The sequence below is a fragment of the Lolium rigidum genome, unplaced genomic scaffold, assembly GCF_022539505.1.
Source record: "Lolium rigidum isolate FL_2022 unplaced genomic scaffold, APGP_CSIRO_Lrig_0.1 contig_39139_1, whole genome shotgun sequence".
NCBI lineage: Eukaryota > Viridiplantae > Streptophyta > Magnoliopsida > Poales > Poaceae > Lolium > Lolium rigidum.
The window spans coordinates 7,409-21,002 of record NW_025900443.1 but is presented as its reverse complement, the minus strand read 5'-3'; the positions used below and the strand labels follow the sequence as shown (position 1 = coordinate 21,002).

The following is a 13,594-nucleotide window of genomic DNA, read 5'->3' as shown; positions in this document are numbered from 1 at the left end:
CATGGCTAACCGAATCCTCGGGTGCCTTCCATCAATCACATACCATGGAGGAGTGTCTATTTGCAAAATTAAGTTGCTTACTGATGAATCAGAGCAAAACATGTGAAGAGAATTATTAGTGAAAGTTGATTAATTGGGACTGGGAACCCCATTGCCAGCTCTTTTTGCAAAATTATTGGATAAGCGGATGTGCCACTAGTCCGTATGAAAGTCCGTCAAGAGTAAATGACAAGGTTGAAAGTTAAACACCACATACTTCCTCATGAGCTATGAAACATTAACACAAATTGAGAAGCATTTTGAAGGTTTAAAGGTAGCGCATGAGAATTTACTTGGAATGGTTTGAAATGCCATGCATAGGTATTTATGGTGGACACTCTGGAATAACTTGGTTTTCATGTGTTTGGAAGCACGAGCAGCGTTCCCGCTCAGTACAAGTGAAGGCTAGCAAAAGACTAGGGAGCGACAAATCAAGAGAGCAGTAACCGTCATAATCATGCTTGCGGCAAAATAAATTAACTGAGGCATAAAAGTGATACAAGAACTCTGAAGCAATGTAAATCATTGAGGCTTAATTGACTCTTGTTCAGTCATATGCATGCGTGAGCATGTGCCAAGTTAATTCAAACAAATTATTCAGAGGAGGATACCACAATATCATACCTATCTATGAATAAAACAATGCAAGCAAACATCCATGACATGCTACTCATAACTACTATATTAAAGAGGAACAAACATCTTTTTTCACATAATTTTGAGGCCTACTTTCAATTAATATGATGCTAACACATATGCAATTAGGATGCTTTTGTTTCTGCTGGGCTTTCTCTGTGTACATTTGGGGTACTCCATCCGATTTTTAAGGAGGCTCTGAGTTTTTATGCTGCTCACGCGTGTGTAGTTTTGGAAGATTTTTCTTCCTGGTCCTTCACCGAATGGCTTTTTTGGAGCTTTTTGCAGGTGGCTGTAGCAATGTACCTGTTTCGTGGCACGATTGCATGTTATGCATGTGTGCAGTGGGCCCTCTGGTCCTCTGTAGACGCATGTGTTAATATGACCGCACCGCTTTGACCCATTAACACTGCTCTGAAAACGCCCCTCCGCTCGGTTTCTCTTTCCGTAATGTCGCATCAAGATCTAACTATCTAGAAAAAATCTCCGGCCAAATCTCACAAGCCTCTTCTTCCAATTCATCCACATCCTCCTAGCAGTGTTCCTGCTCGCCGGCCAGGCCATGTTCGTCTCGGTCAGCGGCTGAATTCGGCCGCAATGCCCGCACGGGCATAGGCGCAGAGACGGCGACCCCGAAGGAAGGCCTGGTGGCGCTGTGCCGCCGGCAATGGAGACCACTTCGCATGGCCGGTGCGGGGCCTAGGCGGTAGTGGGGGATAGCTGGCTACCCCCGTTTGGTGGAGGATAAGCGGCAACCTCCGTTAGTGACGAATGGGTGGCGACCCCCACGGGAGGCCTACAGCGAAGCGCCGCCGGCGATGGCAAGCGAGGCCGCCGGTGCTGGTCCTAGGCGCCAGTGCCTTCGCGGGCGTGCTGTTCCCCGCTGTTGCATCGCCGCTTTGTGTTGCGGTAGGAACCGGCGTTTCCGCAGGCGTCTATCGGGCAGTGCGCGAGGTTATCTGGATGCGCCGGCGGAGATTGGTGCCACCGTCTGCATCCTCTTCTCCCTCTCACATGTGCCATCTTCTCCATCCTAAGCGGTTGGCGGCGCGGCAGAGGTGCTCGGCTTCCGTTGTAACCTGCTTGCTCGCTTCCTTTATAGGGTTCTTCTGTTATTCTCCGCTCATCTTTTCTCATCGTAGTTTCTTTCTGATAATGCATACATAGCTCAGTTGTGATTTCTCTCGGTCATAGTTTTGCTTTGTTTTATGCAGTGTTATGCGAAAATGGATTGCACGTCGCCGAAGGATTTGTTTTTGGAATTTCTATCGATGGAATGCCATGGTTCGACTTGTTAGGTTCTGGAAATTTGGGAGCCCAGATCAAGAGATTCTCTACTCCCTTTTCTACCTGTTAAGTTATTCAGATGTAATGTATTGATCTGTCTGTTGATGTGTGTAGTCTCGCCCCTTTTTCCTGCTTTGTAGTGGTTGTGGTTCAATCTATGTGTTTTCACTTTTTTATTTTTATTTTAAATTTCTTAATCCTCTCAGTATGGCAGTTGATATGTATTATTTAATGTCGAGTAGAGGGACGAGCGTGCTTTTTTATTTTCTCAAACTCTGCCATGGTTACTTGATCTGATAGTTCATTCCATTTTCCCCTACAATGTTCTACTCTCTGATTAATAAGTTTCCTTTCCTCTCCGTTTTTGGCTGCTTCACAGAAATGCACGATGGAAGGTTTAGTTCCTGGTAATAGGGTGGATAAGTTTAGGGGTCAGCTGAAAGAGGGGTCAGTTTACACCATTGACCGATTTGATTTGTACGATCCTTGAAAGAGCTACAGATTAGTGGATCATCCTATGAGGATCTGCTTGACTCGAAAGAATGTTCTGATGGAGGTGGTACCACCGCTAGAGAATTTTCATGCGTTTGTCTATACTGTTCTCCCATTTAGGCCACTTCTTTTCGGCTTCTACGATGGCTTATGGGGGAAGCTTCTTCCTACCTACTTCTCCCAGAAGCTCTGATGCCAAATTTGTTCTGGCTTATACTCGAGTTTAGATCAAACTAGATTATAAGCCAAAACAAATTTTGGATTCGAGCTTCTAGAAGAAGGTGGTGGGGAGAAGCTTCTTCCAGAAGCCAACGGAGAAACCGAAAAGAAGTGGCCCTTAGTATGCTACCAGATCGCACCAATCAAAATATAGTGCTATCTGGTAAGAATGTGGCTGGTTTGATCGTTGTTTCATCTTTGTGTGCTCTGTATTCTTGGTAAGGTGTGTTTTGAGTTGTGGTGATTTAATTGTTCTGTGTGCATTTGCAGATGTTGTTGGATTGGTGAACAAAGTCACCCATGTTTTTCCTCCTTCTGGTAATGCTAGGAGCCAGAAACAGCACGTGTGTTAGTGTATATCACACATGGCAGGTGTGGGTCACTGTTATTTTTGTTTTTATTTTTCTGAGGAAATACTTGCTTCTTCTAATTGTTATCTAATTTACTTGTGATGTTTCATGAAGCAAGCATGCCATCGCTACCCTGTGGGAGGACTAGGCTGATTTACTTGATGCCAATGGATTGGATTTATTTGTTAGTCAGTACTCAGGTGATTCACTCCCTCCTTCTAACAGTGTTTTTGTTGTTGTCTTTGGTTGTTATTTTTCTTTCTTTCTAATTTGTGCTAACTGCGGTGATTAATGTTCTGTAGGTTTGTTGGTCTTCAAAAGTACATCTGTTACAAGGTGGCATGTTAATGGGCCGATTCCTGAGATTGCTGTTGTCCGAGAGAGGTTTGTTTTCTGTGAAATCTGTACCAATCAAGTGTCGAGATTAGTATTTGTTTGGTAAAATATGCATTTTGCATATGTTATGTGGTCTTCAAAAGTACATCTGCTACAAGGTGGCATGTTAATGTGCCGATTACAGAGATTGCTATTGTTCGAGAGAGGTTTGTTTTGTGAGAAATCTGTACCAGTCGAGTGTCAAGATTAATATTTGTTTGGTAACATATGCATTTTGCATATGCTACGCGTCGAAGAATCTGTCGTGGTATTTAGCTACACAGTGGAAAGTTGGAAACCAAGGCGAAATAGAGACATTTAGAAGCATTGTAGTTGACTACATTTGCTTCGAAGTTGAAAACTAGCAAATTTTCTCCCTGCATGTTCATTGTATCTCTTTTCTTCTTTGCCTTTCTAGCTGCACTATGGATCTGTATCCCTCAGTACAATTGTTTTGCAGCGCTGCTAGGTTTGGTCGTTCTTCGGCTTACTTTTGCAGTGTAGCTGCTTAGTTAATAGTTCACATGAAAACACTTCTTTTTTCTAGGATCCATTGCCATCACTGAATAGTTAGATACTGAAAGAGATGCTATATTTTGTCAATGCACATTTTGTAGTCGTTTTATGGATTCCATTTAAATTGATTTGTTTTTGGGACATAGTGGATCGATTGTATTGATACCTTGCTCCACCTTCAAATTGTTTCATGTTGATTTTTGATCTACTACCTTCATTTTCTCGAGCATGTTTTGTTCTCTACGGGTATAGATTCATGACAGAAAAATCAAACATTTATGCTTGGTTGATGTAGGACTGGTGTGATGCCAACGCACACTCCTGTGTAGTTTGCTCCCAATTTTCATGCACTAATAAATGCAATCAACATTATAATTATTTTTACTAAAAATTCATCATTATTCACATAATTTAATTATTGTTTAGGAAACACACACTCTTACTATTATTAACAAAAAATATTTACCTCTATGAATTTAGTTACTGTTAACACTCCGTTTTTTTGTTGTTAAGGTAAATCTGAAGGCAAGGATATCAACTCAATGGTCAATGCACTGTGTAAGTTGATCATAGTTGTTGAGCCTATCATAATGTAACTTTTATCATTCACATGTGCATTAATTTATAGATATGTCAGGTATGCTGGAATCTTCAACGACTCTTATCCATGACCAGTTATTGAGGTGAAGTGGCTGACATGGTTTTGTTTCTAGCTTTGAAAGAATATCAGTACGTATTATTTTTTTGCTATCTTAGTCTTACCATGAGCATTTACTTTCGAAGAGTTGTGCCTCTCTTGGTAGCCGTATTTTATTTATTGTTGATAGATGAAAAGAATATTCACCGAACTTTAGGGCTTGATATTTGTTATGGACTCATGTATTCGTATTGTTCATCTCTTTATATGCAATGTCCAAATAAATGGATTTCATTTACCCGTTTACGGGCCATTTGTTTTCAAACTTGAGATACATTGCCATCGCCACTTATTTATATCACATGATTAACATTTGGTGGAAAATATAGGCAGGAGAAATATTGTTTCAACGAAGAAACTCTCCCTTTTTTGCCGATTGCTGAATTTGGTACATTTTGTCAACTATTCTCCAACCAGTTAGTGGCATATAGTTTAATTTGTCTCATGTCATTGTGCAGTTCGACCGAAGAGGGGCCCGGAATAATCTCGACAAGCTGTTTACATAATAGACAGTTTTTCTTTCATTAGTTCAATGTCTCTGCTACATGGGTACTCCATAGATGAAGGTTCATGAATTGTGTCAACTTATTTCTTAAAAAATGCATTATCGTAGCTTTTAAGAAATTATCTAGGAGGTTTTGTTTCGAGAGAATATGATATTCAGCCTAAACTAAAAAAAGAATTAAAATTATTTTATTTAGCCATGAAAATACGAAGTATGCTTTTAAAGTTGAGAAGCTTAGCCCTGGGATGTTGCAAGTATCTCCTTTTCTCATTATCTTCCAATTTGTATTATATGTGACCTGAATTATTTATGCAGAGTATGGTTTACGTTAAATTTTACTAGAGAGGTTCATACATAGAATTGCAAGTCAAACCCTGAATACCTGCGCAGTGGTTTTTCATCTGGGTTCAGGAAGCATGAAGAGGAGAAACACTATTACGGACCTTCAAAGGCAAGGAATGTATATCCACAATACATTATTTTACCCATGAACTTTGTATTCTACAAACATATGATGCTTTCTTTCGGGCTCCCTTGCACGTTCGACATTAAATAACTGAGATGCCAAATTATTTTATAGTTCATTGAAAGTAAAATTTACCAATGCAGTTGTGTAGCTCCCATGTGATATCGTATTACCCTGCCATGCTGCCATGTGTTGGCAATGTTTGGCTAAACAAATTAGCAGTCCTCTTTGAGTGCAACAATATAAATTAGCTGCAGTCCTCTACCAGTATCATGTGTTTCACGAAGGAGTTCTTTGAGTGTCACAAAATTTCCTGTTACATTATGTATGTTATTTCATTTAGTACATACTCTCCTTCATCTATCAAAATAATTTCCTCTCATGCGCAGTAATTTATTCATTGAAAGGTGACCATGGAAACTTATGTGTTGTATTTCTGCAGGTTTAGAACACACGATTTGTAGAGATATATGAAAAAACTAATTAAACAGTAGTGTCATGTAATTGTAAAGAACCCCTTTTATGATTTGAATGCTTAATTTGGATTTTTAGCTATATGGTTCCTTCTCATATTTGTTGGTGACACATGTCTGGTCTACTCTAGCGGATAGGCTTATAATAGAAGGAAAGTTGCAGGAAACACCTATGTATGTTTTAATATATGCATGATTTGAGAAAAATAGATACTTCTATTATTCATTTCCTTGCTCATATCTTCCACACTAATGCTTTTGCTTTGTGGCAACTTGATGATTTATTTTTATGAAATATGATGATAGGCCCAACAGATCAAAAGCACCTTCTTTGGATCATTTTGAACGAATCAATAGAAAACTATAAACATAGTTATTAGTTTGGAAATAATATTTGAACATACATTTGATAGAGAGCACTGCTTAGATCGCCTACTTCAGTTGTGCCTCAGAGATATCTACCCTGACATTGGCAATGAAGAATAGGTACACCACGGCTAGAATAGTACAAGGTCAAGAATCCAAGAAGAGGAGCTAGGACACACCAAGTGCGCCACCGACGAGTCGATGCGGTTTAAACACCCTGGGGTAGCGGCACTAGATCTCTACATTTTCCAACCAGGTGGTGATCGAAATGTTGCCTCTGGTTTTTTTTTCCCTTTTTATATCTACTAGATGAATGTTGTGCATCGAACTTACTAAACCATAGTTAAGCCCCTCCACACGCATATCAGTTGTACCCACTGTTTGTAAAAATAGAATTATAGTTTCATACATTAGATTTCCACCATACAAAACACTAGCACATTCACTTATAAGTATTTTAGCTTAGTGTCTAACGTATGTTTACTATTACACCTCCACATCACTGTCGTGATTTAACATGAAAGCATCCTTCATTCTTCAACTTATGACTAGGTGCGGCGTGCCGCCGCGCCTATTCTTGCTAGTGGCTATAAAGAAAGAACTTCTTGGGAGATAACCCATGTGTTTATTTTGCTACAGTACCTCTATTTTATATTTGTGTCTTGGAAGTTGTTACTACTGTAGAAACCTCTCCTTATCTTAGTTTTGTGCCTAGTTGTGCCAAGTAAAGTCGTTGATAGTAAGGTTCATACTAGATTTGGATTACTGCGCAGAAACAGATTTCTTTGCTGTCACGAATCTGGGCCTAATTCTCTGTAGGAAACTCAGAAAATTATGCCAATTTACGTGAGTGATCCTCAGATATGTACGCAACTTTCATTCAATTTGGGTATTTTCATCTGAGCAAGTCTGGTGCCTCAATAAATTCGTCTTTACGGACTGTTCTGTTTTGACAGATTCTGCCTTTTATTTCGCATTGCCTCTTTCGCTGTGTTGGATGGATTTCTTTGTTCCATTACCTTCCAGTAGCTTTGAGCAATGTCCAGAAGTGTTAAGAATGATTGTGTCACCTCTGAACATGTGAATTTTTGATTATGCACTAACCCTCTAATGAGTTTGTTTTAAGTTTGGTGTGGAGGAAGTTTTCAAGGGTCAAGAGAGGAGGATGATACAATATGATCAAGAAGAGTGAAAAGTCTAAGCTTGGGGATGCCCCCGTGGTTCATCCCTGCATATTTCAAGAAGACTCAAGCATCTAAGCTTGGGGATGCCCAAGCCATCCCCTTCTTCATCGACAAATTATCAGGTTTCTTCCCTTGAAACTATATTTTTATTTGGTCACATCTTATGTACTTTACTTGGAGCGTCTGTGTGCTTTTATTTTCGTTTTGTTATTTTCATTCTCTGAATAAATATTTGTGTGGGAGAGAGACACGCTCCGCTGGTTCATATGAACACATGTGTTCTTAGCTTTTAATGTTCATGGCGAAGGTTGAAACTGCTTTGTTAATTGTTATATGGTTGGAAACAGGAAATGCTACATGTGGTAAATGGTATAATGTCTTGAATAATTTGATACTTGGCAATTGTTGTGCTCATATAGATCATGTTTAAGCTCTTGCATCATGTACTTTGTACCCATTAATGAAGAACTACATAGAGCTTGTTAAAATTTGGTTTGCATGATTAGTTTCTCTAGAGTCTAGATATTTTCTGGTTAAGGTGTTTGAACAACAAGGAGACAATGTAAAGTCTTATAATGTTTGCAATATGTTCATATGTGAGTCTTGTTGCACCGTTTTATACTTGAGTTTGCTTCAAACAACCTTGCTAGCCTAGCCTTGTATTGAGAGGAATTCTTCTCATGCATCCAAATCCTTGAGCCAAAAAAAAACTATGCCATTTGTGTCCACCATACCTACCTACCACATGGTATTTCTCTGCCATTCCAAAGTAAATTACTTCATGTGCTACCTTTAAACAATTCAAAACTTTATTACTTCTTATTTGTGTCAATGTTTTATAGCTCATGAGGAAGTATGTGGTGTTTTATCTTTCAATCTTGTTGGGCAGCTTTCACCAATGGACTAGTGGCTTCATCCGCTTATCCAATAATTTTGCAAAAAGAGCTGGCGCGGGGTTCCCAGCCCCAATTAATCAACCTTCATTAATAATTCTCTTCACATGTTTTGCTCTGATTCATCAGTAAGCAACTTAATTTTGCAAATAGACACTCCTTCATGGTATGTGAATGTTGGAAGGCACCCGAGGATTCGGTTAGCCGTGGCTTGTGTTAGCAAAAGGTTGGGAGGAGTGTCAACCATAATAAAACTAAAATACATGTGTAAACAAAAGAGAAGAGGGATGATCTACCTTGCTGGTAGAGATAACGTCCTTCATGGGAGTCGCTCTTTGAAAGTCTGTTTGGCAAGGGGGTTAGAGTGCCCACTACCATTCGTTGACAACAACAAACACCTCTCAAAACTTTACTTTTATGCTCTCTATATGATTTCAAAACTTAAAAAGCTCTAGCACATGATTTAATCCATGCTTCCCTCTGCGAAGGGCCATTCTTTTACTTTATTGTTGAGTCAGCTTACCCATTCTTTCTATCTTAGAAGCAAACACTTGTATCAACTGTGTGCATTGATTCTTACATGTTTACCTATTGCACTTGTTATATTGCTTTATGTTGACAACTATCCATGAGATATACATGTTACAAGTTGAAAGCAATTGCTGAAACTTAATCATCCTTTGTGTTGCTTCAATGCCTCTACTTTGAATCTATTGCTTTATGAGTAACTCTTATGCAAGTCTTATTGATGCTTGTCTTGAAAGTACTATTCATGAAAAGTCTTTGCTATATGATTCAATTGTTTAGTCATTATCTTTACCATTGCTTTGAATCGCTGCATTCATTACATATGCTTTACAACTGTATTGATCAAGATTATGATAGCATGTCACTTAAGAAATTATCTTTGTTATCGTTTACCTACTCGAGGGCGAGTAGGAACTAAGCTTGGGGATGCTTGATACGTCCCAAACGTATCTATAATTTCTTGTGTTCCATGCTAGTTTTATGACAATACCTACATGTTTTGTTCACACTTTATATCATTTTGATGCATTTTCCGGAACTAACCTATTAACGAGATGCCGAAGTGCCAGTTGCTGTTTTCTACTGTTTTTGGTTCCAGAAATCCTAGTAAGGAAATATTCTCGGAATCGGACGAAATCAACGCCCAACATCCTATTTTTCCCGGAAGGTTCCAGAGAATCGAAGAAGTACCGGAGAGGAGCCAGGGGGCCCCACACGCCAGGGCGGCGCGGCCAAGGGGTGGGGCGTGCCCCCCTAGTGTGTGGGCCCACCAGGCCCCCTCCGAGGCTGCCGTTCCGCCTACTTAAGGTCTCCGTCGCGAAAACCCTATCACGTTCGACGAAACCAGAGAAAACCTTCCAGAGCCGCCGCCATCGCGAAGCAGAGATCTGGGGGACAGGAGTCTCTGTTCCGGCACGCCGCCGGGACGGGGAAGTGCCCCCGGAAGGCTCCTCCATCGACACCACCGCCATCTCCATCAACGCCGCTGTCTCCCATGAGGAGGGAGTAGTTCTCCATCGAGGCTCGGGGCTGTACCGGTAGCTATGTGGTTAATCTCTCTCCTATGTACTTCAATACAATAATCTCATGAGCTGCCTTACATGATTGAGATTCATATGATGATGCTTGTAATCTAGATGTCATTATGCTAGTCAAGTGGATTTTACTTATGTGATCTCCGGAGACTCCTTGTCCCACGTGTGTAAAGGTGATAGTGTGTGCACCGTGTGGGTCTCTTAGGCTATATTTCACGTAATACTTATTCAATGTTATGAATGGCATAGTGAAGTGCTTATTTATATCTCTTTATGATTGCAATGTGTTTTGTATCACAATATATCCGTGTGCTACTCTAGTGATGTTATTAAAGTAGTTTATTCCTCCCGCACGGTGTAATGGTGACGAGTGTGTGCATCGTGTAGTACTTGGCGTAGGCTATGATTGTGATCTCTTGTAGATTATGAAGTTAACTATTGCTATGATAGTATTGATGTGATCTATTCCTCCTTTCGTAGCGTGAAGGTGACAGTGTGCATGCTATGTTAGTACTTGGTTTGGTTATGTTGATCTGTCATGCACTCTGAGGTTATTTAAATATGAACATTGAATATTGTGGAGCTTGTTAACTCCGGCATTGAGGGTTCGTGTAATCCTACACAGTTAGTGGTGTTCATCATCCAACAAGAGGGTGTAGAGTCTAGCATCTATCTATTTATTCTGTTATCTGATCAATGTTGAGAGTGTCCACTAGTGAAAGTATGATCCCTAGGCCTTGTTCCTAAATACTGCAATCGCTGTTTGTTTACTATTTTACTGCATCTATACTTCCTGCAATATTACCACCATCAACCACACACCAGTCCTGGACATCAAAGCACTTTTCTGGTGCCGTTGCTACTGCTCGCATTTATTCATACCACCTGTATTTCACTAACTCTTCGCCGAACTAGTGCACCTATTAGGTGTGTTGGGGACACAAGAGACTTCTTGCTTTGTGGTTGCAGGGTTGCATGAGAGGGATATCTTTGACCTCTTCCTCCCTGAGTTCGATAAACCTTGGGTGATTGATGTCTACGGGAGCTTCTATTCTTGTAGACAGTGTTGGGCCTCCAAGAGCAGAGGTTTGTAGAACAGCAGCAAGTTTCCCTTAAGTGGATACCCAAGGTTTATCGAACTCAGGGAGGAAGAGGTCAAAGATATCCCTCTCATGCAACCCCGCAACCACAAAGCAAGAAGTCTCTTGTGTCCCCAACACACCTAATAGGTGCACTAGTTCGGCGAAGAGATAGTGAAATACAAGTGGTATGAATAAGTAGTACCAACGGCACCGTAAAAGTGCTTTGCCCAGACAAGAAACAAGCAGTAGTAATGCAGCAAGTAGTAACGCAAGAAACAAGAAACAAGCAGCGATAGCGTATTTAGGAAAAAGGCCTAGGGATTACACTTTCACTAGTGGACACTCTCAACATTGATCACATAACAGAACAGATAAATGCATACTCTACACTCTTGTTGGATGATGAACACATTGCGTAGGATTACACGAACCCTCAATGCCGGAGTTAACAAGCTCCACAATAATGCTCATATTTTAGTAACCTTTAGTGTGTAAGATAGATCAAAAGACTAAACCAAGTACTAGCATAGCATGCACACTGTCACCTTCATGCATATGTAGGAGGAATAGATCACATCAATATTATCATAGCAATAGTTAACTTCGCAATCTACAAGAGATCATGATCATAGCATAAACCAAGTACTAACACGGTGCACACACTCGTCACCTTTGCACACGTGCAGGAGGAATAAAACTACTTTAATAACATTGCTAGAGTAGCACATAGATAAATTGTGATACAAACACATTGCAATCATAAAGAGATATAAATAAGCACCTCACTATGCCATTCAACAAAGTGAATAAGTATTCTGTGAAATATAGCCTAAGAGACCCACACGGTGCACACACTCGTCACCTTTACACACGTGGGACAAGGAGTCTCCGGAGATCACATAAGTAAAACTCACTTGACTAGCATAGTGACATCTAGATTACAAGCATCATCATATGAATCTCAATCATGTAAGGCAGCTCATGAGATTATTGTATTAAAGTACATAGGAGAGAGATGAACCACATAGCTACCGGTACAGCCCCGAGCCTCGATGGAGAACTACTCCCTCCTCATGGGAGCAGCAGCGGTGATGAAGATGGCGGTGGAGATGGCAGCGGTGTCGATGGAGAAGCCTTTCGGGGGCACTTCCCCGCTCCGGCAGGTGCCGGAACGGAGACTCCTGTCCCCGCATCTTGGCTTCGCGATGGCGGCGGCTCCGGGAAGGTTTTCCGTATCGTGGTTCTTCGCCTCGGGGGTTTCGCGACGGAGGCTTTAAGTAGGCGGAAGAGGCAGAGTCAGGGGCCGACGAGGGGGCCACACCATAGGGCGGCGCGGGCCCCCGGGCCGCGCCGCCACGTGGTGTCGCCACCTCGTGGCCCCACTTCGTATGTTCTTCGGTCTTCCGGAAGCTCCGTGGAAAAATAGGCCCCCGGGTCTTCGTTTCGTCCAATTCCGAGAATATTTCGTTACTAGGATTTCTGAAACCAAAAACAGCAGTAAAACAGAACCGGCACTTCGCATCTTGTTAATAGGTTAGTTCCGGAAAATGCACGAATATGACATAAAGTGTGCATAAAACATGTAGGTATCATCAATAATATGGCATAGAACATAAGAAATTATCGATACGTCGGAGACGTATCAGCATCCCTAAGCTTAGTTCTCGCTCGTCCCGAGCGGTAAAACGATAACAAAGATAATTTCTGAAGTGATATGCCATCATAACCTTTATCATACTATTTGTAAACATATGTAGTGGATGCAGCGATCAAAACAATGGTAATGACATGAGTAAACAAGTGAATCATATAGCAAAGACTTTTCATGAATAGTACTTCAAGACAAGTATTAATAAGTCTTGCATAAGAGTTAACTCATAAAGCAATAAATCAAAGTAAAGGTATTGAAGCAACACAAAGGAAGATTAAGTTTCAGCGGTTGCTTTCAACTTGTAACATGTATATCTCATGGATAATTGTCAACATAGAGTAATATAACAAGTACAATATGCAAGTATGTAGGAATCAATGCACAGCTTCACACAAGTGTTTGCTTCTTGAGGTGGAGAGAGATAGGTGAACTGACTCAACATAAAAGTAAAAAGAATGGTCCTTCAAAGAGGAAAGCATCGATTGCTATATTTGTGCTAGAGCTTTTATTTTGAAAACATGAAACAATTTTGTCAACGGTAGTAATAAAGCATATGAGTTATGTACATTATATCTTACAAGTTGCAAGCCTCATGCATAGTATACTAATAGTGCCCGCACCTTGTCCTAATTAACTTGGACTACCGGATCTTTGCAATGCACATGTTTTAACCAAGTGTCACAATGGGGTACCTCCATGCCGCCTGTACAAAGGTCTAAGGAGAAAGCTCGCATTTTGGATTTCTCGCTTTTGATTATTCTCAACTTAGACATCCATACCGGGACAACATGGACAACAGAT

At 40.7% G+C, this 13,594-nt stretch overlaps 1 protein-coding gene across 4 annotated transcripts; it reads left to right on the top strand.

The window, feature by feature from the left end:
- The first annotated feature begins 1,902 nt into the window (after positions 1-1,902).
- LOC124681316 lies at positions 1,903-5,649 on the top strand. Of its 4 annotated transcripts, none has more exons than XR_006995813.1 (7): positions 1,903-2,027; positions 2,944-3,045; positions 3,138-3,223; positions 3,326-3,407; positions 4,428-4,472; positions 4,552-4,643; positions 5,070-5,649. XR_006995813.1 is itself a non-coding variant. In XM_047216252.1 (7 exons), the coding sequence occupies exons 2-7, from the start codon at positions 3,039-3,041 to the stop codon at positions 5,137-5,139; spliced, it is 324 nt and encodes a 107-aa protein (XP_047072208.1). In that variant the 5' UTR covers positions 1,903-2,027; positions 2,944-3,038; the 3' UTR covers positions 5,140-5,649. The 4 variants fall into 4 exon arrangements, 3 of the variants coding, with proteins under 3 accessions (XP_047072208.1, XP_047072206.1, XP_047072207.1); XM_047216252.1 differs by having other exon boundaries at positions 3,138-3,211; positions 4,552-4,597; XM_047216250.1 differs by having other exon boundaries at positions 4,552-4,597.
- The last annotated feature ends 7,945 nt before the right edge of the window (positions 5,650-13,594 follow it).